We start from the raw sequence: 27,927 nt of genomic DNA, 5'->3' as shown, positions 1-27,927 counted from the left end.
ACAGAAGCTGCCCGCTGCCTCCCCCGATCATCGGCTGATCAATGCGGCGGTTGGCTGCTGCCTTTCGCTTCCTGCCTCCGTTTAAGTACTCGTTTCGGTTCCGACATTTATGAATAATTGATTGGTAATCATGACGGCCAACAGCGGCTGCTCCGCCGCGGAGCCTCCCGGTCTGAAGACCCAGCGGCGGGAGATCGAGTGTCTACTGCAGGAGTGCGAGCTCCGAGCTGGGGAGAGTTGGTGAGTGTCCGCCCGCCGCCGCCGCCGCCGCCGCTCGGCTTCACACACACACAGAAACACAGTGACAGGACCGACAGGACCGACTGGCAGGGTTTACGGCCAGTTGAGCGGTTCTGGTGCCGCTTTGTTGGTTCGTTGGGGCGGTTTAACAGCGGTTTAACGGCTCTGTGCTGTTAGCCGCTGCGGCGGTTAGCAAGCAAGCTGGCCGTTAGCCTTAGCTGCTAATGCTAATGCTAGTCTGACAACCAGCTGTGGTTGTTAGCCTTAGCTGCTAATGCTAATGCTAGTCTGACAACCAGCTGTGGTGAAATTGCTATTTTTAGTATTATTGTTGTTTTAAATTATATAGCTGTTTTGTGCCTTTTAATTTTATTCTTGTATTTTATTCTTTTAAATTTCTTTGTTTTTATTTTTTGTACAGCACTTTGGTCAACTGAGGTTGTTGTAAAGTGCTTTATAAATAAAAATTGTTTTGGATTTATCACCTAAGCTGATTTTGATACCTATTTGTATTCTCTGCTCACCGTTCCAGTATATTTGAGTGTTTAAAAGTGGACTCGGACACGAACTATGTTCACTTTCGTTTCTCAGTCAGGAGTAAGTTTGTATATGATAAAAAAAAAACAGTCTGGGGAAAAAGTCCAAAAGTTATGTCAACAAAGTGTAATTAAACCTTGTGTTCAGCAGAAAGGTTTCTACTTTGTTCGCTTTCTTACTGTAATTTCACTCTTAGATCAAAAATGAAAGTAACCACTGTTGGATTTCGTCATATGACGACATGTCGTCTTCACTCTAATATGTGGAAGTACTAAAGATTAAATGGACAACTGGGTTCATTGAAATGCCACGAGGTGAACAGTGAAACTGGTTAAAATATACTGAAGCACAGCCATGTTTTAATCACTTAGTAAAATAAATAATTTAGCCATTTCCAATTTCAGTAAAAAATAATTACTTCTTTCAATTGTAAATGGTATATTTGCTTTTACTGGCAACTAATGATGAATTATGGTGACATTTTTGCTTGAAAAAGATGTCAACAACTTGTTCTGAAGGTTTATTGACCAATTAAATAATAATTTAATTGTTAAATAAATAGTTTTCCTTTGTTTAAGCCACTTAACTCTGAGGTGTGAAGCATTCAGGGAGGAAAAAGGCTATTTTAAAGCCATTTTAAACTAGCCTGGTAATTCCCATGCTGCTTTGCGCGTGATTTCATTCTCACTGCAAAGGCAGCCTGGAAACCACCGCCCTTATTTTTGCCTGAGTTTGGGAACCAATCACAGAATGGGGGGGGGGGCAGCAAGACGATGACGACGTCTATGCGCTACACCGAAGCTTGTAGAGTGTTAATCCAACATGGCAGCGGACACAACGTTACCGTTCGATGCAGCCTTAGAAAGTGTTTTAAGTAGCTTAGAACCCAAGTTTACTTTTATTTTACTTTTTTTTCTTCTTCTTCCTCGTTGAATTTCTGTGGTTCTACATACGTCATCTGGTATAAGTGATACAATTGGCTATGAATCTTTAGGCACTTTGTTCCCAGCAGCCTGTCACAGAGACACATCATTTGTTCCCATTTCTTTAGCTGAATGTGTGAAAAACAGCAAAGATAACACAGTGTGACAGACAGAAAACAGGATTTCTGCAGCAACAAGGTGATTCCCAAAGAGCTGTTAGCTGAAAACTTGACATATCTAAGCATGGTGTGCAGTGTGTCCTTAAAACATTTGAGGAAACTGGACAAGTGGAGGACAGAAGAAGAAGTGTCAGGCCTAAAGAACTATCTACAGCAGATGAACAGGATCTGAAAGTGATGTCCTTAAGAAAGAGGAAAACATCCAGCAAAGACCTGACACAGGAGCTGAGAGATGCATCTGGACCTTCAGCTGATCCATCTGCTGTTGGCCCAAGCCCAGTGTTGGGTTACTTGTTACTTTTTAGTTACTTTGGAAAGCAGTTAATTAGGTTACAACGTTACTATCGATTAAAAGTAATCAATTACATTGCAGCGTTACCTATTTATAAAAGTAACGCGTTAGAGTACTCCTGTGTTACCTCACACATGCTGCAGCTTAACTGACGTCCTGACAATGAATAACATCAGTCATCCAACCAAATTAACTCTGCAGGGTAACAATAACAAGAAAGACAGTCAGTTATATGCCACATAGCATTTTATTTTTATTTTTTTGTGATCAAAATTCAGGAGTTGCCTAACGTTTGGAACCCAGCCCAGGCAGCCGATATGATGCGGTTCTGAACCTGCATTTAAAACAGAATCTGAGGTAAACAGGCTGCAGATTCAGATCCATTTATAAATGAACCACCAATCAACCATCTAACAAACATGCCGAATAAAACGAACAATAAAATCGCTCACTGGCACACGGCAGGAAAATGACAAATATGTACTATTCAAGTATGACAGGCCTGAACTCGCTTTACCTTCATCCACTTACATTTACTCTCCAAAGTAGAGAAATGTAGCAAAAGAAGATAGAGTGGTGCTTTGATGTTTTTTTACATTCAAAATGGAATTTTTTGAGGTGGACAGAAGCTTTTCACCAACACAGAGACACACGCATTTTACCGTTGTGTTGTTCTTGTTCTTGTTCTTTTCGCTGGTGAGGAAAGTCTCGTGTGTGTGTCGCAGGTACGTGGTGGATCGCCGCTGGTTCGAACAGTGGAAAGAGTTTGTGGAGAAGGAAGACCAGAACTCGTCGTCCTTCCCGGGTCAGATCGACAACACCGAGCTCTTCGAGGGTCAGTGAACGCCTCGGTTTGCTTCGCTGGCATCAGTGGCGGTAGGAACCGGTGGCTCTAAAACGCTGTGTGCTGTTTTCAGATCTGGACTCCTGCCACCTGAAGGAGCGTCTGGTGGAGAACGAGGACTTTGTGTTGGTGCCGGCGGAGGCCTGGCACAAGCTGCTGGCCTGGTACGGCATGGCGGAGGCTCAGCCGCCGCTGGAGCGCAAGGTAGCGCACGCCACACGCACGCCACACGCACGCCACACGCACGCCACACGCACGCCACACGCACGCCACACGCACGCCACACGCACGCCAGATACACGCACACGCCAAACGCACGGCGTCACGAGAAGGTGTCTGTCTGAGTTCTGCTGCCAGGACGTAAATCTCTGTGTGTGTGTGTGTTTCAGGTGGTGGACCTGCCCAGCACTCTGAAGGTGGAGGTTTACCCCGTCGAGATCTTCCTCTGTCTCCATAGCAACATGGAGAACGTCATCACCGCGCAGTTCAGCCGCACCGACAGCATTTGTGAGTTTATCATCACTTAAAGTGACCTGGAAATGGATTTCTGGTCGTATATCAGCGTTATATTTGGAAAGGAATCAGGTGTCTCTGGCTGTGTTTGAAACTGCATACTACATACTACATACTATATGCTACATACTATATGCTACATGCTATATGCTACATGCTTCATGCTACATGCTACATACTGCATGCTACATACTGCATACTACATGCTACATGCTACATGCTACATACTACATACTACATACTGCATACTACATACTGCATACTACATACTACATTCTACATACTGCACACTACATACTGCATACTGCATACTGCATACTACATACTACATACTTCCATACTACATACTACATACTACATACTACATATTACATTCTAAATACTGCATACTGCATACTGCATACTGCATACTACATACTACATACTTACATACTACATACTACATACTACATTCTACATACTGCATTCTAAATACTGCATACTACATACTTACATACTACATTCTACATATTGCATTCTAAATACTGCATACTGCATACTTACATACTGCATACTGCATACTACATACTACATACTTACATACTGCATACTCCATACTACATGCTACATACTACATACTGCATACTACATACTGCATACTACATACTGCATACTGCATACTGCATTCTACATACTGCATACTACATACTTGCATTCTACATACTACATTCTACATACTGCATTCTAAATACTGCATACTACATACTTACATACTACATACTTCCATACTACATACTACATACTGCATTCTAAATACTGCATACTGCATACTACATACTTCCATACTGCATACTCATCGATCAGACAGTATGCAGAGCATTTACCCACAATGCATTTTGCTCCTGCCCGAGCCAAAATCAGCCGGCCTGAAGCTGATTTCTCTTAAGCTCTAAACTCTGTAAACTTTAGCAACATTTGAAACATTTTCAGGTGAGAAAGTAGTCGTTTAGATCCCCAACGTGTTGAAAACCTGACTAAATACCGGCTGTTTACAATTTAGTTCCCACGAATTCGGCGCTACTAAAGCTAGCCGCAGTGAGCAACACACTTCCGGTTATTTTCACAAAATAAAATACCCGTTGCCTTTTATCATAGGGAAAGCCATTACCATACAATTGGTGCTTTTGTTTTGAAAACAGGAAGTGAACCTACCCTCGTTGTAGCTAGCTTGAAACTGCCGTCGGCGACGTCATGTTATGTTGCATCTTGGGTAGTTTGAGTATGAGTAGTAACCTCATGATGCATACCCAACATTTCAGAGAATCTAGTATGCATCCGGGAACTTCTCGCTTACTCAAACTCGCTTACTAACTCAAAAAGTTAGTAGGAGTAGTACTAACTACTAGCTTTGTTCCGCTTCACGTGCTGCATTAATAGACCTAAGCGGAGCTTCCTGGTTCTGCTTGTGAAGGCGGACCCCTTAAAGATACAAAGTGTGTGTGTGTGTGTGTGTTCAGGTGCCATCCAGAGGGCCATGTGTGAGGCCTTCTCGGTGCCTCCGGCCTCAGAGTGCCGTCTGTGGATGAAGAGTTCGGACAGCAGCTGCGAGCGCCTCAGGAACGTCCACGTGAGCGTGCTGGACGCCTGTCTAAGCTCAGGGATGGTGAGGACGCGCTGACATCATCACCCTCGGGTGATGACATCATCGGACGTGTTAAATAATGACGTGCAGCTCGTTCTCCTTTGAAGATAAGAAAGTTTCCAGAGATTGAACATGCCTCTTTGTGTGTGTGTGTGTGTGTGTGTGTGTGCGTGTGCATGTGACAGACGGTGATCATGGAGATGAGGAATGCTGACGGCACCTGGCCGAGCTCCAGACCTCAGATCATGTAAGAAGAGTCTCTTTTCCAGCTGTTTGTTTGGTGCTTTTTCCTCTGACTGCTTCCTGTTTCCGTCCCATCCAAGGTTTATCTTCCTGCCTGATGAACCTCTGTGTTCCACCCGGTTTACTGGTTATAGAGCCGGTCTCATTGGTGCAGAATCCCATGAAAATGACCACAGTTGTGTTTGTGTTGCCTCATCAGTTCACAGCCTGATGCTGTGCTGTTCTCTGCAGGAGGAACTCTGGGGAGGAGCAGGACCCGTACAGAGGGCAGCCGGGGGTCTGCGGCCTCACCAACCTGGGGAACACCTGCTTCATGAACTCTGCTCTGCAGGTCCGACAACACACAGAACAGAGAACAGAACCAGAACCAGAACACACGGAACACAGACCTTCCTACCTACCCACCTTCTTTCCTTTGTATCTACCTTCCTTCTTTCCTACCTACCAACCTTCCTTCGTACCTACCTAACTTCTTTCCTACCTACCTACCTGCCTTCGTACCTACCCACCTTCTTTCCTTTGTATCTACCTACCTGCGTTCGTACCTACCTTCCTTCTTTCCTACCTACCAACCTTCCTTCGTACCTACCTAACTTCTTTCCTACCTACCAACCTTCCTTCGTACCTACCTAACTTCTTTCCTACCTACCTACCTGCCTTCGTACCTACCTTCCTTCTTTCCGACCTACCAACCTTCCTTCGTACCTACCTAACTTCGTTCCTACCTACCAACCTTCCTTCGTACCTACCTACCTTCTTTCCTACCTTCCTTCCTTTGTATCTACCTACCTGCCTTCGTACCTACCTTCCTTCTTTCCTACCTACCAACCTTCCTTCGTACCTACCTAACTTCTTTCCTACCTACCTACCTTCCTTCGTACCTACCTAACTTCTTTCCTACCTACCTACCTTCTTTCCTACCTACCTACCTTCTTTCCTACCTTCCTTCCTTTGTATCTACCGACCTTCCTTCCTACCTACCTTCCCACCTCCCTACCTTCGTACCTACCTTATTTTCTTAGTTTTGATTTAGGAGTCCAGAGAACTTTGTTTACAGATGGTTCTTTCTTTGCAACAACTAAACTGATTTTAAGCTTTTCCTTAAATATGAAACTCTGTTAAGAAGAAAATGTTCCGATCAAAACCCTAAACTGATGTGAAGGAAAGTTAAACTCAGGCTTAAAGGTTCAGTTTTTATCCTGGAAAAGAGTTTTTCAGCAGCAGGAGACTAAATGTTTCACTAAATCAGTCGGTTTGTCTGGATCAGTAAATCAGTCGGTTGGAGGACTCGTATGTCCCCCCCCCCCATCTTAACGCTCTCCTGGTCTCTGCAGTGTCTCAGCAACACTCCTGCTCTGACCGAGTACTTCCTGCTCAACTCCTACCTGGATGAGCTGAACTTCACCAACCCTCTGGGGATGAAGGGGGAGATCGCCGAGGCGTACGCCGACATCATCAAGCAGATGTGGTCCGGGAGGCATTACTCCGTGGTGCCGCGCGTCTTCAAGGTACCGGCACGCCGCACGCACTCTGATGCACTCTGATGTCACACATAAGACAGGAAGTGGTGCGTTTCTGGCCAGAAAAGAGCCGTGCAGCCTGAACACTTTCCCTCCTCTACATCTGCCTTATTTCTGCTTTATTACTCAGTTTATCTTTTTGAATTCAAGTTTTTATTGAACTTTTCTCAGGCTTGGTACATGGCAAATTAAACATGTTTCTCTATACAGTATATGAGTAAGAATTGATTATAATAACCAACTTCGCACATATTTGTCTCAAAAATAGGCAGCTGATACAAAGACAAGTGCATAATGATATCTGACTGCTGAGGCACACAGGATTACAGGATCCCACTTGGGGAAAGCACAACAAAACAAGAAAACCAGTCCTAGTGGGGGTCATTATTTACCTTTTATATAGTTCCAAAAGCTGCCCCAGGGGGTCACCCCCTCCTCCCTATCACCACTCAATCTACTAAGCACACATTCATAGGATGCCGTTTCAGTCATTGCACACGCCCATTCTTTCACATGTGGAATTTCTGATGTTTTTATGAATTTTATGAATTTCCAATGTCTTAAGATGACTCGACGAGCTGTTGTTGGACCCACTGAGATTAGAGAAAGATTACATTTGGTTATAGTATTTATGTAATTACTCAATTTTTCTGAATATATTTACTGATTTTAGCTCTGACAGAGAGAATTAATGAAGTACGAGATGTTTCTGCTGACCTCGGCAATCGATATTAAGGCCCCGTTTACACGATAGGAAGACGCAGATATTTTCCTGCGGTTTGGCCTCTCATTTACACCAAAACCCCGTTTTTATCACAGAAAACGATTATTTCTAAAACCTCCGGCCAAAGTGGAGATTTCTGATTACGCCGGTTATGTGTTGCCGTGTCAACTGGGAGAAACGGCGTTTTAGGTTCTTAAACGTCACATTATGCGCCAGAAAATACTTAACGTCATGCGAGCGCCTTACGTTTACAGTTTGTTTGGCTACTGATCAGGATTATCATGGATGATGTTAAAGTTCTACTAATTTCTACGTTTGTGCAAACGATTCTGGCCTTATTGCATTTGCAACAACTGCTCTACATGGAGGAGCAGAGGCGAAGGATTGCACGGAGGTCAGCATTTTTGCTGCATCTTTTGTATCTTTACAGCTGTTTTGAAAGGTACAGGAAGTCGCTCGTGTTATTTGTTGGTGTCGATTCTGAGGATTTTGATTGGCTTGCATGGCTTTATTCCTTTCCCTACACTGCCGCCAACAGTTATTATGGCGCTTGACGGCATATTTATGCGGGTTGATGTAAATGACACGTTTTTTGAAAACGATGTTGTGTGCACAATGTTATTATTGAAAACGGAGGGGGGGAAATATTCGTTTCTCTAAATACCCGGCTATGTGTAAATGTGGCCTCAGAGTGACTCCTTCATGTTGATCTGTCCTTCAAACCAAAACAGCAGCTTTATAATATTTCTCTCTTTTATCAGGTCACTTAAAGTCTGTTTTCTCTGTAAATAAAGACTAATTTTGTCCTCCAACAAACACCATCAGGGCATTTACTGCTAGTCTTTCCGTAATGACAGTGAAGGCAGCACGGCTGAGCAGCACGTTTCGGCCTGTCAGACCCTCGTGGCGCCGCCGGGCTCTCTGGGAAACGCCGCTCTGTCCTGAGCTTGTTTTTGTCTTTTCTAACGTGGTTTAATGCTAAAGGTGAACCTTTGTGCGCAGACCAAGGTGGGCCACTTTGCGTCCCAGTTTCTGGGCTACCAGCAGCACGACAGCCAGGAGCTGCTGTCCTTCCTGCTGGACGGGCTGCACGAGGACCTGAACCGGGTCAAGAACAAGGAGTACATCGAGCTGCGGGACGCCGCCGGGCGGCCGGACCAGGTGAGCAGCTGCCTCTGAGCGGCTCGGGGGGGGCAGTTTTTACAGCTTTATGTTTTGGTGCAGTCACTTTGAACCTTTCTTCTTTGCGTGTTGCAGGAAGTTGCGGGGGAGGCGTGGCATAATCACCGGCGGCGGAACGACTCGGTGATCGTCGACACGTTTCACGGCCTCTTCAAGTCCACGCTGGTCTGTCCCGAGTGCCACAAGGTGTCGGTGACCTTCGACCCCTTCTGCTACCTGAGCGTCCCACTTCCTGTCAGCAAGGAGCGCGTCATGGAGGTCTTCTTCGTGTCCTTGGACCCGCACGCCAAACCTGTGCAGGTAGGAGCTGAACCTGCCCGCACAGCACAGTTTCCCTCGCTTCCAACGCGATGCGAGATGAACATCGGTTTATCTGATGAACGTTGTTTTATTTGATGAACGTTTGTTAATCTGATGAACGTCGGTTTATTTGTCCGCAGCATCGCGTCGTGGTTCCGAAGGCGGGGAAAGTGACGGACCTCTGCGCTGCTCTGTCAGAGATGACCGACGTACCGCCCACACAGGTCAGAGTTTCACGTTCAAGTTTATTTTACTTTGTTTTACAGCAGACGATTTGAAACTGAAATAATTAATACTTTGTTTCATAAGCGTTTAATTTAATTTCTTAGCTAACATCCATTTAAGCATTCGGGGCAGCAACAGTTTAGATTAGTCACCAGGTTTGGTCCTACAGCCTCCATGATGAGTCTCTGAGTTTGTCCTCAGATGTGTTTAAAACAAAGTTCCTCAGAGAAAGACTGGAAGGGATCTGCATATTTCTCCCTCTGCAGAGCAGAATATCATGAAAGCATTCAGGGAATCTTGAGGAGTTTAGGGAGCGAGCCTAAGCTGGACCCCCGTGACCTCTGTACCGGCAGCATTGATGCAGAACAGCTCGCTGTCCTGACTTTTATGGGACGTGTTGCAGGTCCGAAATTTGTGTTTATTGACAAATTAAAGTCTGGAAAGCTGCAGGATACAGCTCAGGTGGAGAGTTTGACCAGTGGAGCCACGCCGGGCATCATGGGAAACAGCAGGCGTGTTTTCATGGAAGTGTTTGTGTGTCTGTTTCAGATGGTCGTCGCTGATGTCTTCAATCATCGATTCTATAAGATTTACACCACTGAAGAGTCTCTGAGCTGCATTCTGGATCGAGACGACATCTTTGTGTAAGACAAAAGTCTGCTCTGTTGTTTACAATATGTTTAAAGTTCAATTCACTTTAATTCATCACCATCAGCTCACAGCAGAAGTCATCTGAGGGCGTTTAGAGGCTTTTTATGGGTGAGGCCTGCAGTCAGCCCAGATCATCAATCTGAGGCCTGCAGAGTCTGAGATGTAGCTCTTTGGGTTTCTGACCTTGGGGTGACCTTAGTGGGACGTCCACTCCTGGGCAGATTGACAGCCGTCCTGAATGTTTTCCACCTGTGAATAATCTTTCTCTCTGTTTGCTTTGTTTGTTTCTTTATTTGTTTCAAATCTGTATACAGTATAGAGTTTCACAATTAGCTACAACACTGCGATTTAAAAAGGGGATGGAGGAAAGCTTTGCTTTTAATATTCCAACCCCTCACTCAACCGCTCACAACAAAACAAACATAAAAACACAATTCTCTACAATAACTCTCAACACAAACACAGGACAGAGACAGAGACACAGACAGGCCCAGACAAACTCCAACCCTACACCCCTCTACCCACAGAATATACATGTGTTTTTACATATACATACACACATATATACACAAAATCTGTATATTAAGAAAAAATTAATTAATTAATTAAAAAAATAGAGAACATGTCACATCATACTACATCAGTAGTGGTAGTTGTAGCAGCAAGAGTAGTAGTAGTAGTTAAAAAATAAAATAAAAAATAAAACTACCAATAGTTAATACAATAGGTTTTTGGGCATCAGTCACTCTCCTCCTGGTATTTCCTCATCACCTTTCTTTTGAACATTATTTTAAACTTTTCCAAATTTGTACAGGTTTTTGTTTCTTCTGTTAGACTGTTCCATAATGTGACTCCCCTCACCGAAATACACATGGCTCGTTTTTGAAGTGTGATTAAAGGTAACAAATTTGTCTTGTAACAGTTTCCCCAGATTTCTATACAATAACTTAAATATGACATTATAAAGGAGTGATATAGTATAAATAAAGCACTTTGATTTAAAGGTAGGGTAGGAGATCCTGGATTTTGAGTCCAGCGAAGCTGCATTTTGAAAATACACAGGTAAAAAGTCCCAACCCTTTTCTTCACTTTCCCCCCGAAGGCACGCCTCTAGAGTACATGAACGCGCACGAGCACGAAGGTGCACGAGCGCTGTTCTGACAGCAAGCATCGATCGTTGCCGTATTTAGTATTTAGTATATGCTAACTATACGTTTAATAATGCTAGGTGCTAGCCAAGCTGGCTCTAGTTTAGCTTCCTGCCAAGCTTCTGGACGCGTAATTCGTTCACGGAGCAGGGTACGCGCACAGGGGGAAGGAGGGGGGGGGGGGGGGAGCAGATTGCAGTTTGATAGACGGCATCAGAATCCAATCATTGTGAACGGACCGTTCAGTATGATTGAATAGTGTTTTTCCTAGATTGTACGTTCTGGAGGCCACTAAAACTTTTCATATTTGTGTCAAAACTTTTAATTAATTGGTTGCAATGGGGGTGTGAAGAGTATTTCAAGCAATATGTAAAAAAATGTTCCAGAAAAAGATCCCCTACCCCGCCTTTAATACAAAACTACAGCGTTTCATCACACCGACACATTTAGCCACTTTTGATCGTACATGTGTTATGTGAGGTTTCCAAGATAGTCGTTCTGTAGAACAATGGACTCCAGATAGTTTAGAAACGGCCTTATAACCCTTCCCAGGTGGATGGGCAGCAGCAGCTGCTGATGTCTTTCCTCCTTGGCTCGGTTGTGTGTTTGGGCCGTGCAGCATCTTGACTTTGTGCTGTAACTGGGTTCCTTGTGTTCAGGTACGAGCTGAGCGTGCTGGAGGAGCAGCCGGAGGAGCCGGTGCTGCTGGCGCTCTACCTGAGGGAGCGCTCTCACTACCGGGACTACGGCTCCGGCAGCAACTCGTACGGCACCACGCTGTTCGGCCACCCGCTGCTGCTCAGCGTGGCGCGCAGCAGCTGCAGCCGGGAGGCGCTGTACAGCCTGTTCCTGCAGAGACTGGCGTGAGCAGCACACCCCGACAGCTCCTGAACCCATTCAATCTGCTTTAGTTTGAGGTTGAACAGTTCATCAAAGTGTTTTTAATGTGTTCAGGCGCTACGTGCGAACGCCCGACCCCTCTGAGGAGCTGGAGGAGGAAGAGGAGGAGGAGGATGAAGAAGAAGAGGAGCTGTACAAGAGTCAGACCAACGGCATCAGTGATGGTAACCGTGTTGCTGCTTATTAACCAGATTCATTCAGTTCCAAATGAGTCGGATTCAACAGGAAGAAGCCTCCATCAGCTAATGCCGTTATGAGTGGTGGGATTCTGTATTCATGACCCCCCGATACTGATGATGATATTTAAATAATTAGGGCTGGGCAACGATTAAAATGTTTAATCTAATTAATCACATGATTTCCCTGGTTAATCACGATTAATCTCATTTGTACGCAGAATCCAAAAATGAATCCAAAAGTAGCGTATAGCTTTAAGCATTTAGCTTTATTTTAAATGTGCTGCCATATGAATGAAAGTGCCATAACATTTGTTGTGCAAACACACTTTTAACATCAGCATCTTTCTGTAGTTTTTATGTAGAAGCCTCGCTCCACTGTCTGTTTCCTTGAATGACTTGCTGCTATCAGTTGTGTGTTTTGCCTTTAAGTGATATTTTAGACTGGAACTACTACGCTGAGAAGACAATTCAACTTGGCAGTGTTTACAGATGACTTTGGTTCTGTCGACTCCGCCGTCTGGAAGAACTTTAAAATGAAAATGGCCGAGTAAAAGTTCCGTACCCTTCTCCATGTTTGGTGGATCCGCCGATTACTTTCTTTTCCTGTTCCGCAGCAGACAGCAGCAGACTTTTACAAAATAAAAGCCTGTGAGCAACAGACTTTTACAAAATAAAAGCCTGTGAGCAACAGACTTTTACAATAATAAAACCTGCATTAATGTGCGATAAAATATTTATTAGCATTAAATAATTAACAAGTTAACACGATAATAACGAGTTAACTCGCCCAGCCCTAATAATAATAATTAAATATCGATCATGTGATCTGACAGAATACATTTTTTAATGCTCCCTTTTCTCCTTTTTGAGCGATTCAGTGACCATAAAAAGAAGAAAAGATGTCGTCAGAACACGTCTGAATCACTCTTTTTGTTCAACTCTTCTGTGTTTCTCAGACGAGCAGGAGGAGGCGGAGCCTGCCGGACCCTCCCAGACGGAGCCCAGCCACAGTGACGAGTCTCCAAACAGCCAATCGGACAGCGCCTCCACAACCGAGCCGCCGCAGGACCGGCCCAGCCACGCTCCGACCTCACTGGAGCAAGGAGACGCAGAGACCAGCAACGGCTGCCAGGCCGAGCCCGCCGCCGCCGCTGGCAACGCAGCCGGAGGCAACGCAGCCGGAGGCAACGCAGCCGGAGGCAACGCAGCCGGAGGCAACGCAGCCGGAGGCAACGCAGCCGGAGGCAACGCAGCCGGAGGCAACGCAGCCGGAGGCAACGCAGCCGGAGGCGCCGATGACATGAACGCCTGTGGGGACCTGGGCGCCGCCACCAACACCGCCGGCAGCTCAGAACCACCGGCGGAGCAGCTGCAGCAGCAACCCTGTGAAACCACAGAAGAAGAAAAGGAAGAAGACAAACAAGAGGAAGCCTGCTCTCCCAGCCCGCCGGCCAATGAGCAGCCAGCTAAGAGGAGGGCGTGTCGCAAGAGGAGGAGGAGTCTGTTCACCATCCAGGCCGTCAACTCCACCGGGACGACCGAGAGGGGGATGGGCGAGGGAGGGAGCGCCGTGTCCTTCAGCTGTGAGTCCCACCGATCAATAATCAGAACCCAATCAGTAACCAAACGGTGTGATCAGAACCCGATCAGTAACCCGATCAGAACTGTTAAAATGTTAAAGGTTCTGAATGTGGTGGGTTTGTAGAAACGGTTCTGAACGCATCAGGAGTAAAGTGTTGCATCATGGGTATTTCTGTCTGGTTCTGCAGCTCAGCCGTACGTGGCCATCGACTGGGACCCGGACATGAAGAAGAGGTTCTACAACGAGAACGAGGCCGAGGTCAGTGGAGACGCCATCTGGAATGAACACGCACATCTGACAGGAGGAACATTTTTAATCAGGATTCTGATTCACAGAGAAACACTTTTGTGTTAAAATCTCGTTGTTTTAAACAAACTAAACTCCATGTTGTTGGGATATCTGAGCTATCGTCAGTGATTTACCTATCAGCAGTCAGCTCTGCAGACGGATGATATTCAAACTGTTGATTTAGAACAGATAAATGTGGTCAGTTCATCCCTGCAGGTTCATTTTCAGACTTAATGTGAAGGACTCTGCTCTCTCTGCTCCCTCTGCTCTCTTTGCTCTCTCTGCTCTCTCTGCTCCCTCTGCTCTCTCTGCTCTCTCTGCTCTCTTTGCTCTCTCTGCTCTCTCTGCTCTCTTTGCCCTCTCTGCTCTCTCTGCTCTCTCTGCTCTCTTTGCCCTCTCTGCTCTCTCTGCTCTCTTTGCTCTCTCTGCTCTCTCTGCTCTCTTTGCCCTCTCTGCTCTCTCTGCTCTCTCTGCTCTCTTTGCTCTCTCTGCTCTCTCTGCTCTCTTTGCTCTCTTTGCCCTCTCTGCTCTCTCTGCTCTCTCTGCTCTCTTTGCTCTCTCTGCTCTCTCTGCTCTCTTTGCCCTCTCTGCTCTCTCTGCTCTCTCTGCTCTCTTTGCTCTCTCTGCTCTCTCTGCTCTCTTTGCCCTCTCTGCTCTCTCTGCTCTCTTTGCTCTCTCTGCTCTCTCTGCTCTCTTTGCCCTCTCTGCTCTCTCTGCTCTCTCTGCTCTCTCTGCTCTCTCTGCTCGCTCTGCTCTCTCTGCTCTCTATGCTCTCTCTGCTCTCTTTGCTCTCTATGCTCTCTCTGCTCTCTCTGCTCTCTCTCTGCTCTCTTTGCTCTCTATGCTCTCTCTGCTCTCTCTGCTCTCTTTGCCCTCTCTGCTCTCTCTGCTCTCTCTGCTCTCTCTGCTCTCTCTGCTCTCTCTGCTCTCTCTGCTCTCTCTGCTCTCTCTTTGCTCTCTCTGCTCTCTCTGCTCTCTCTGCTCTCTCTGCTCGCTCTGCTCTCTTTGCTCTCTTTGCTCTCTCTGCTCTCTCTGCTCTCTCTGCTCTCTCTGCTCTCTCTGCTCTCTCTCTGCTCTCTTTGCTCTCTCTGCTCTCTCTGCTCCTGTGTAGAAGTACGTGAAGCACGCCAGCATGGAGGTTCCTCAGCAACAGACGACGGTGCAGCTGCAGGAGTGCATCGAGCTATTCACCACCGTGGAGACGCTGGAGGAGGAGAACCCATGGTAACACTCAGAGCTACAAACACAACTCAGAGCTACAAACATGCATACTACATACTATATACTGCATACTACATACTACATACTACATACTGCAGACTACATACTGCATACTTCCAGACTACATACTGCATACTTCCATACTTCCATACTGCATACTACATACTGCATACTACATACTACATACTTCCATACTTCCATACTGCATACTACATACTGCATACTACATACTGCATACTACATACTTGCATACTACATACTGCATACTACATACTACATACTGCCATACTAAGTACTACATACTACATACTGCACACTGCATACTACATACTTCCATACTACATACTACATACTGCATACTACATACTTCCATACTGCATACTACATACTTCCATACTTCCATACTGCATACTACATACTACATACTTCCATACTTCCATACTGCATACTACATACTGCATACTACATACTTGCATACTACATACTACATACTTCCATACTGCATACTACATACTACATACTGCCATACTAAGTACTACATACTACATACTGCATATTGCATACTACATACTTCCATACTAAGTACTACATACTACATACTACATACTGCATACTGCATACTACATACTGCATACTACATACTACAAACTGCATACTACATACTTCCATACTACATACTACATACTGCATACTACATACTTCCATACTACATACTACATACTGATCGATCAGACAGTATGCAGAGCGTTTACCCACAATGCATTTCGCTGCCCGAGCTGAAATCAGCCGGCCTGAAGCTGATTTCTCTTTAGCTCTAAACTCTGTAAACTTTAGCAACATTTGAAACATTTTCAGGTGAGAAAGTAGTCGTTTAGATCCCCAACGTGTTGAAAACCTGACAAAATACCGGCGGTTTACAATTTTGTTCCCACGAATTAGGCGCTACTAAAGCTAGCCGCAGTGAGCTAACGCACTTCTGGTTATTTTCACAAAATAAAATACCCGTTGCCTTTTATCATAGGGAAAGCCATTACCATACAATTGGTGCTTTTGTTTTGAAAACAGGAAGTGAACCTACCCTCGTTGTAGCTAGCTTGAAACTGCCGTTTTGACAGGAAATGACGATCGGCGACGTCACATTACGTTGCATCTTGGGTAGTTTGAGTATGAGTAGTAACCTCATGATGCATACCCAACATTTCGGAGAATCTAGTATGCATCCGGGAACTTCTCGCTTACTCAAACTCTCAGTAGGAGTAGTTGGAGAAGTATGCGGTTTCGAACACAGCCGATGTTTCCTCCGACTGGAGTTTCCGCCATATTTGATGTGGTCATCCTGCTTCATCACGGAGATCAAACAGTGCTCCTCTCTGATGGAACCTTCCTGTCGGCTGGTTTTAAGCGTCTCAGTTCACTTCCTCCAGTTTCAGCTTTAACTCAAAGCTGTAATTGATCTGTAAACGGTTCAATATTTGTCAGCATTACAGAAACATCAGCTCTGAGAAGTTGTAATTGAGAGATGAACCGTGTTTTGATTTGTGTTCAGGTACTGTCCGGTGTGTAAGAAGCACCAGCTGGCCACCAAGAAGCTGGACCTGTGGTCTCTGCCGGAGGTTCTCATCATCCACCTGAAGAGGTTCTCCTACACCAAGTTCACCAGAGAGAAACTGGACAGCGTGGTGGACTTCCCCCTCAGGTTTGTCTCTTACTTTCAGCCGAGTCGCTCAGTCTGAGCGGCCCGGCTGATCCGTGTTGGCGTTGCAGGGACCTGGACTTCTCCGGCTGCCTCCTGAGGAAAACGCTGTCCAGCGACGAACCCCCGAGCCGCTACGACCTCATCGCTGTGTCCAATCACTACGGAGGACTCAGAGACGGACATTGTAAGACCGACCGCCTGCCCGCTCGTTCCTGTTTTGCGCTGCTCACGTGACTCCTGACTCTAACTTCTGTCTTCTTCTTCGTTGGTGCAGACACCAGCTACGCCCAGAACAAGGACAACGGTCAGTGGTATTACTTTGATGACAGCAAGGTGACCTACGCCACAGAGGACCAGATCATGGTCAGTATATCGCACATGGGTCAAAGAGTGGGAGCAGGTGTGTAAAAGCACCTGTTCAGGCCCGGTTAGAGGAGATGTTCTGAGCTGCAGACCCAGCAGAACCGCACAGTGTGAGAATATACCCGGTAGGGGTGGCACGGATCACAAAACTCACGGTTCGGTGTGTATCATGGTTTGAGGTCTACGGTTTACGGTTTTGTACGGTTGGCCGGACATATTTGAAGTGTTTCCACTAGCGTATGCCACTAGCCCCTTGTCATGCTATCACGGCTGAAATGTTTCCTCATACGACACAGACACAACCGGCAGGTGTTTAATAAGTTAAACTTACACTTTGTCTCCTTTTTCTGCGGTGCTCTGCTCTCCTTTCTTCCTTCATGAAATGAAAAAGTATCATCTCCTGACTCTCTCTGTGAGCTCTTCCAGCCTCGATATTAGCTGATGTGATCGTCCATGATTAATATCACCATCATGCAGACCATGAACACGGTGGCCTCCCCGCTCTCCATGTTAGCTTCTTGGTGGTGTTTTTTCTTCTTTAATTACTTTTACCGGTTCTGTTTTGTTGTTGAATGTGGCGCTAAACGGCTAACACGTCCCTATCAGGTCCCGACTCATGTGCGAATGCAGACTGAAACAGAAGGATAGTTATCAGAACGAAATTCGAGTAGGACAGTTCTGATAACTGCGTTCTATAGAACGGTCTGTCCGAAAGCGGCTATTAGCCGAACGTCGAACGTCTGGACACACAAAAAAAATAAATAAAAAATTAAACCGTGGACCCCGTACGGTTTGCACACGCCCCGCCCCGTGAGAAGCAAACCGTACGGTTCGGAGCGTCCACCAAAACCGTACCATGCCTAATAACCGGGCACGGAGACTGCTGGTTTTAGTGGTTTCAGTTGAGTTTCAGTTGGGTTTCAGTTGGGTTTCAGTTGGGTTTCAGTCGGGTTTCAGTCGGGTTTCAGTCGGGTTTCAGTTGGGTCTCAGTCGGGTCTCAGTCGGGTTTCAGTTGGGTTTCAGTGGGGTTTCAGTCGGGTTTCAGTTGGGTTTCAGTTGGGTTTCAGTTGGGTTTCAGTCGGGTTTCAGTCGGGTTTCAGTCGTTTCAGTTGGTTTCAGTCGGGTTTCAGTGGGTTTCAATTGGGTTTCAGTCGTTTCAGTGGTTTCCAGTTGGGTTTCAGTTGGGTTTCAGTGGGTTTCAATTGGGTTTCAATTGGGTTTCAGTGGGTTTCAATTGGGTTTCAGTCGTTTCAGTGGGTTTCAGTCGTTTCAGTTGGGTTTGAGTTGGGTTTCAGTCGTTTCAGTGGTTTCCAGTTGGGTTTCAGTGGTTTCCAGTTGGGTTTCAGTTGGGTTGCAGTCGGGTTTCAATTGGGTTTCAGTCGTTTCAGTGGTTTCCAGTTGGGTTTCAGTCGGGTTTCAGTCGGTTTCAGTTGGGTTTCAGTCGGTTTCAGTTGGGTTTCAGTTGGGTTTCAGTTGGGTTTCAGTCGGGTTTCAGTCGGTTTCAGTTGGGTTTCAGTCGTTTCAGTGGGTTTCAGTTGGGTTTCAGTCGTTTCAGTTGGGTTTCAGTGGTTTCCAGTTGGGTTTCAGTTGGGTTTCAGTGGGTTTCAATTGGGTTTCAGTCGTTTCAGTGGGTTTCAGTTGGGTTTCAGTCGTTTCAGTGGGTTTCAGTTGGGTTTCAGTCGTTTCAGTGGGTTTCAGTGGTTTCCAGTTGGGTTTCAGTTGGGTTTCAGTGGGTTTCAATTGGGTTTCAGTCGTTTCAGTGGGTTTCAGTTGGGTTTCAGTCGTTTCAGTTGGGTTTCAGTGGTTTCCAGTTGGGTTTCAGTTGGGTTTCAGTGGGTTTCAATTGGGTTTCAGTCGTTTCAGTGGGTTTCAGTTGGGTTTCAGTCGTTTCAGTGGGTTTCAGTGGTTTCCAGTTGGGTTTCAGTGGTTTCCAGTTGGGTTTCAGTGGGTTTTAATTGGGTTTCAGTCGTTTCAGTGGGTTTCAATTGGGTTTTAGTCGTTTCAGTGGGTTTCAGTTGGGTTGATGATGTATGAAACAAACATACATACATACATACATTCATTCATACATACATACATTGAAATATACATTCATGCATTCATACATGGAAATATAAATCATACATGCATTCACATTCATGCATTCATACATGGAAATATAAATCATACATGCATTCATACATTCATCTATTCATACATACATTAATACATGGAAATATACAAACATACATTCATGCATTCATTCATACATACATGCATTCATTCATTCATACATACATGCATTCATACATACATACATTGAAATATACATTCATGCATTCATACATGGAAATATAAATCATACATGCATTCACATTCATGCATTCATACATGGAAATATAAATCATACATGCATTCATACATTCATCTATTCATACATACATTAATACATGGAAATATACAAACATACATTCATGCATTCATTCATACATGGAAAGATACAAACATACATTCATGCATTCATTCAAACATTCATTCTTGGAAATATATATTCATACATGCATACATTCATTAATTTATTCATGGAAATATACATTCATTCATACATTCATTCATGGAAATATACATTCATACATTCATTCTTGGAAATATAAATCATACATGCATTCATACATGGAAATATAAATCATACATGCATACATTCATTCATTTATTCATGGCAATATACATTCATTCATAAATTCATTCTTGGAAATATACATTCATGCATTCATACATGGAAATATACATTCATGCATGCATTGATACATGGAAATATAAATCATACATGCACTCATACATGGAAATATAAATCATACATGCATTCATTCATGGACATATAAATCATTCATGCATTCATACATGGAAATATAAATCATACATGCATACATTCATTCATTTATTCATGGAAATATACATTCATTCATAAATTCATTCTTGGAAATATACATTCATGCATTCATACATGGAAATATACATTCATGCATGCATTGATACATGGAAATATAAATCATACATGCACTCATACATGGAAATATAAATCATACATGCATTCATACATGGAAATATAAATCATTCATGCATTCATTCATGGACATATAAATCATTCATGCATTCATACATGGAAATATAAATCATTCATGCATTCATACATGGAAATATAAATCATACATGCATTCATTCATGGACATATAAATCATTCATGCATTCATACATGGAAATATAAATCATACATGCATTCATACATGGAAATATAAATCATTCATACATTCATTCTTGGAAATATAAATCATACATGCATTCATACATGGAAATATAAATCATTCATACATTCATTCTTGGAAATATAAATCATACATGCATTCATACATGGAAATATACATTCATTCATAAATTCATTCTTGGAAATATACATTCATGCATTCATACATGGAAATATACATTCATGCATGCATTGATACATGGAAATATAAATCATACATGCATTCATACATGGAAATATAAATCATACATGCATTCATACATGGAAATATAAATCATACATGCACTCATACATGGAAATATAAATCATTCATGCATTCATACATGGAAATATAAATCATACATGCATTCATACATGGAAATATAAATCATTCATGCATTCATACATGGAAATATAAATCATACATGCATTCATACATGGAAATATAAATCATTCATGCATTCATACATGGAAATATACAAACATACATTCATACATTCATTCATAGAAATATACATTCATGCATTCATACATGGAAATATACAAACATACATTCATGCATTCATACATGGAAACGTACATTCATGCATTCATACATGGAAACGTACATTCATGCATTCATACATGGAAACGTACATTCATGCATTCATACATGGAAACGTACATTCATGCATTCATACATGGAAACGTACATTCATGCATTCATACATGGAAACGTACATTCATGCATTCATACATGGAAACGTACATTCATGCATTCATACATGGAAACGTACATTCATGCATTCATACATGGAAACGTACATTCATGCATTCATACATGGAAACGTACATTCATGCATTCATACATGGAAACGTACATTCATGCATTCATACATGGAAACGTACATTCATGCATTCATACATGGAAACGTACATTCATGCATTCATACATGGAAACGTACATTCATGCATTCATACATGGAAATGTACAAACATACATGTATTCAGTCATACATTGAAATGTACAAACATACATGTATTCAGTCATACATTGAAATGTACAAACATACATGTATTCAGTCATACATTGAAATGTACAAACATACATGTATTCAGTCATACATTGAAATGTACAAACATACATGTATTCAGTCATACATTGAAATGTACAAACATACATGTATTCAGTCATACATTGAAATGTACAAACATACATGTATTCAGTCATACATTGAAATGTACAAACATACATGTATTCAGTCATACATTGAAATGTACAAACATACATTTATTCATTCATACATTGAAATATAAATCATACATTCATTCATTCATTAAAATATACAAACATACATACATACATGGAAATATAAATCATACATTTATTCATTCATACATTGAAATATAAATCATGTATTCATTCATTCATACATTGAAATATAAATCATACATGCATTCATTCATACATTGAAATATAAATCATGTATTCATTCATTCATACATTGAAATATAAATCATACATTCATTCATTCATACATTGAAATATAAATCATGTATTCATTCATTCATACATGGAAATATACAAACATACATTCATGGAAATATAAATCATACATGCATTCATACATGGAAATATACAAACATACATGCATTCATACATGGAAATATACAAACATACATGCATTCATACATGGAAATATACAAACATACATGCATTCATTCATACATGGAAATGTACAAACATACATGCATTCATTCATACATGGAAATGTACAAACATACATGCATTCATTCATACATGGAAATGTACAAACATACATGTATTCATTCATACATGGAAATGTACAAACATACATGTATTCATTCATACATGGAAATGTACAAACATACATGTATTCATTCATACATGGAAATGTACAAACATACATGTATTCATTCATACATGGAAATGTACAAACATACATGTATTCATTCATACATGGAAATGTACAAACATACATGTATTCATTCATACATGGAAATGTACAAACATATATTTATGGAAATATACATTCATGCATTCATACATGGAAATATACAAACATACATTCATAGAAATATACATTCATGCATTCATACATGGAAACATACATTCATGCATTCATACATGGAAACATACATTCATGCATTCATACATGGAAATATACATTCATGCATTCATAGAAATATACATTCATGCATTCATACATGGAAACATACATTCATGCATTCATACATGGAAATATACAAACGTACATTCATAGAAATATACATTCATGCATTCATACATGGAAACATACATTCATGCATTCATACATGGAAATATACATTCATGCATTCATACATGGAAATATACAAACATACATTCATACATGGAAATATACAAACATACATTCATAGAAATATACATTCATGCATTCATACATGGAAACATACATTCATGCATTCATACATGGAAACATACATTCATGCATTCATACATGGAAACATACATTCATGCATTCATACATGGAAACATACATTCATGCATTCATACATGGAAACATACATTCATGCATTCATACATGGAAACATACATTCATGCATTCATACATGGAAACATACATTCATGCATTCATACATGGAAACATACATTCATGCATTCATACATGGAAACATACATTCATGCATTCATACATGGAAACATACATTCATGCATTCATACATGGAAACATACATTCATGCATTCATACATGGAAACATACATTCATGCATGTATTCAGTCATACATTGAAATGTACAAACATACATTTATTCAGTCATACATTGAAATGTACAAACATACATTTATTCATTCATACATTGAAATGTACAAACATACATTTATTCATTCATACATTGAAGTGTACAAACATACATTTATTCATTCATACATGGAAATATAAATCATATATACATGCATTCATTGAAATATAAATCATACATTCATTCATTCATTAAAATATACAAACATACATACATACATGGAAATATAAATCATACATTCATTCATTCATACATGGAAATATAAATCATACATTTATTCATTCATACATTGAAATATAAATCATACATTTATTCATTCATACATTGAAATATAAATCATACATTCATTCATTCATACATTGAAATATAAATCATACATTCATTCATTCATACATTGAAATATAAATCATGTATTCATTCATTCATACATTGAAATATAAATCATACATTCATTCATTCATACATTGAAATATAAATCATGTATTCATTCATTCATACATGGAAATATACAAACATACATTCATGGAAATATAAATCATACATGCATTCATACATGGAAATATAAATCATACATGCATTCATACATGGAAATATACAAACATACATGCATTCATACATGGAAATATAAATCATACATGCATTCATACATGGAAATATACAAACATACATGCATTCATACATGGAAATATACAAACATACATGCATTCATACATGGAAATGTACAAACATACATGCATTCATACATGGAAATGTACAAACATACATGCATTCATACATGGAAATGTACAAACATACATGCATTCATACATGGAAATGTACAAACATACATGCATTCATACATGGAAATGTACAAACATACATGCATTCATACATGGAAATGTACAAACATGCATGCATTCATACATGGAAATGTACAAACATACATGCATTCATACATGGAAATGTACAAACATACATGCATGCATTCATACATGGAAATGTACAAACATACATGTATTCATTCATACATGGAAATGTACAAACATATATTTATGGAAATATACATTCATGCATTCATACATGGAAATATACAAACATACATGCATTCATGGAAATATACAAACATACATTCATTCATTCATACATGGAAATATACATGGAAATATAAATCATACATGCATTCATTAATTGAAATATACATGGAGATATACATTCATTCATTCATTAATTGAAATATACATGGAGATATACATTCATTCATTCATTAATTGAAATATACATGGAGATATACATTCATTCATTCATTAATTGAAATATACATGGAGATATACATTCATTCATTCATTCATTCATTAAATTATACAAACATACATACATGGAAATATGCATTCATGCATTCATACATGGAAATATGCATTCATGCATTCATACATGGAAATATGCATTCATGCATTCATACATGGAAATATACATTCATGCATTCATACATGGAAATATAAATCATACATACATACATGCATTCATTCATTGAAATATAAATCATTCATTCATTGAAATATAAATCATACATGCATGCATTCATACATGGAAATATAAATCATACATGCATTCATTCATACATTGAAATATAAATCATACATGCATTCATTCATACATGGAAATATAAATCATACATGCATTAATTCATACATGGAAATATAAATCATACATGCATTAATTCATACATGGAAATATAAATCATACATGCATTCATTCATACATGGAAATATAAATCATACATGCATTCATTCATACATGGAAATATAAATCATACATGCATTCATTCATACATGGAAATATAAATCATACATTCATTCATTCATACATGGAAATATAAATCATGTATTCATTCATTCATACATGGAAATATACAAACATACATTCATGGAAATATAAATCATACATGCATTCATTCATACATGGAAATATAAATCATACATGCATTCATTCATACATGGAAATATAAATCATACATGCATTCATTCATACATGGAAATATAAATCATACATGCATTCATTCATACATTGAAATATAAATCATACATTCTTTCATTCATACATTGAAATGTAAATCATACATTTATTCATTCATACATTGAAATGTAAATCATACATGCATTAATTCATACATGGAAATATAAATCATACATTCATTCATTCATACATGGAAATATAAATCATACATTTATTCATTCATACATTGAAATATAAATCATACATTTATTCATTCATACATTGAAATATAAATCATACATTTATTCATTCATACATTGAAATATAAATCATACATTCATACATGGAAATATAAATCATACATTTATTCATTCATACATGGAAATATAAATCATGCATGCATTAATTCATACATGGAAATATAAATCATACATTTATTCATTCATACATGGAAATATAAATCATATATGCATTCATTCATACATGGAAATATAAATCATACATTCATTCATTCATACATGGAAATATAAATCATGCATTCATTCATTCACACATGGAAATATAAATCATACATTCATTCATTCATACATGGAAATATAAATCATACATACATGGAAATATAAATCATACATGCATTCATTCATACATGGAAATATAAATCATACATTCATTCATTCATACATTGAAATATAAATCATACATTCATTCATTCATACATTGAAATATAAATCATACATTCATTCATTCATACATGGAAATATAAATCATTCTTGCATTCATACATGGAAATATACAAACATACATGTATTCATTCATACATGGAAATATAAATCATACATTCATTCATTCATACATTGAAATATAAATCATACATGCATTCATTCATACATGGAAATATAAATCATACATTCATTCATTCATACATTGAAATATAAATCATGTATTCATTCATTCATACATGGAAATATACAAACATACATGTATTCATTCATACATGGAAATATACAAACATACATGTATTCATTCATACATGGAAATATAAATCATACATGCATTCATTAATTGAAATATACATGGAGATATACATTCATTCATTCATTAATTGAAATATACATGGAGATATACATTCATTCATTCATTAATTGAAATATACATGGAGATATACATTCATTCATTCATTAATTGAAATATACATGGAGATATACATTCATTCATTCATTAATTGAAATATACATGGAAATATACATTCATGCATTCATACATGGAAATATACATTCATGCATTCATTCATTGAAATATACATGGAGATATACATTCATTCATTCATTAAAATATACAAACATACATACATGGAAATATAAATCATTCATTCATTGAAATATACATGCATTCATACATGGAAATATAAATCATTCATTCATTGAAATATACATGCATTCATACATGGAAATATAAATCATGCATGCATTCATACATGGAAGTATACAAACATGCATGCATTCATACATGTTTTTATTGTTATACTGGTAGACGGATGTTCTCTGAGTCCCGTCCCTGGAGGTAAACCTTAGAACGGTTCCTCCCCCGGAACCCGTTGTTTCAGGTCAGAGTTCTGCCCGCTTCGGTTAACAGACGGAAACTTTCTTCTCTCCCTCAGACCAACGCTGCCTACGTCTTGTTCTACCACCGGCAGGACAAAATGAGAAGACCCACTCTGCCCGCCCCCAGCGCAAGCCCCGCCCCCTCCACTCAATCTGCCAACGACATCACTTCCTGTAAGGACGAGGACGCGGGGCAGGCTGCGGCCGCCTCCTGCTGCGTCACCATGGAAACGGACTGAATGAACGTTTCACGGCTTGGTTTTTGCTCATCACGCTCAGGTAGTTTGATTCAGATTATTGATTCGGTCTGAAACTCCGAATATTTACAAACTAAACCTTTAATTTAAGTCGAAAACTATCAAAGAATTATTTTTATGAAGAAACTTTTTAGTAAACGTGCTGTTTTTGGTTTTCTTTTTGCGGTTTCTGTAACAGAAATAATCCAAAGTGTAAAATACGGAATCAGGACAGATGTTGGATTTTTATCGCTGAAACAGCTGCAGTTTCTTTTTCCTCCTTTAGAATCTATTAAATTTTCTTCTTTTATTCGGCCGAGCAAACAGATGGAATTCAGGGATTAAATTTGTGTATTTTAGTTGTTTTCTTCTGATATTTATTTTTATTGGAGTAAATTTCACGTGATTCTGGTCGACTGCTGCGGGACATCGAGAGGCTTATTTTTCATATTTATAGAGAGCATTTATATTCAGGCAGACTGTTGGGCTCCTCACAGATTCTCACACCAGCGCTCTGTACAGTATTTTTCTATTGTAAGTAAAAATTAATATCATTCCTGGGTGCAGCAGCCGGGAAGCCGGGCTGATTTCTTTCTTTGGTCTTCCCTGTCAAATATCAGATGGAAATATTTTATTGTACTTTCAATCTTTTGATATGAATAAAAAGGAATATTATCACAGTGGAACCGTGTGGTTCTGTTACCC

General features: G+C 40.4%; 1 protein-coding gene across 2 annotated transcripts; it reads left to right on the top strand.

Moving 5' to 3' along the window:
* On the top strand, window positions 1–27,908 carry usp11 (ubiquitin specific peptidase 11). 2 transcript variants are annotated; one of them, XM_075475952.1, is made up of 22 exons: window positions 1–240; window positions 2,897–3,006; window positions 3,089–3,219; window positions 3,405–3,522; window positions 5,025–5,170; window positions 5,335–5,396; window positions 5,624–5,723; window positions 6,727–6,900; window positions 8,639–8,797; window positions 8,894–9,118; window positions 9,259–9,342; window positions 9,893–9,987; window positions 11,802–12,005; window positions 12,097–12,206; window positions 13,178–13,804; window positions 13,991–14,061; window positions 15,203–15,315; window positions 16,859–17,008; window positions 17,077–17,192; window positions 17,283–17,371; window positions 27,043–27,265; window positions 27,410–27,908. In XM_075475952.1, exons 1-21 carry the CDS (start codon window positions 131–133, stop codon window positions 27,223–27,225), a joined length of 3,177 nt encoding a protein of 1,058 aa, XP_075332067.1. In that variant the 5' UTR covers window positions 1–130; the 3' UTR covers window positions 27,226–27,265; window positions 27,410–27,908. The 2 variants fall into 2 exon arrangements, with proteins under 2 accessions (XP_075332067.1, XP_075332064.1); XM_075475949.1 differs by having other exon boundaries at window positions 27,043–27,908.
* Window positions 27,909–27,927: the final 19 nt, after the last annotated feature.

This window comes from Odontesthes bonariensis, chromosome 10 (assembly GCF_027942865.1).
Source record: "Odontesthes bonariensis isolate fOdoBon6 chromosome 10, fOdoBon6.hap1, whole genome shotgun sequence".
NCBI classification, from domain to species: Eukaryota; Metazoa; Chordata; class Actinopteri; order Atheriniformes; family Atherinopsidae; genus Odontesthes; species Odontesthes bonariensis.
This window is presented reverse-complemented; position numbering and strand designations above follow the sequence as displayed.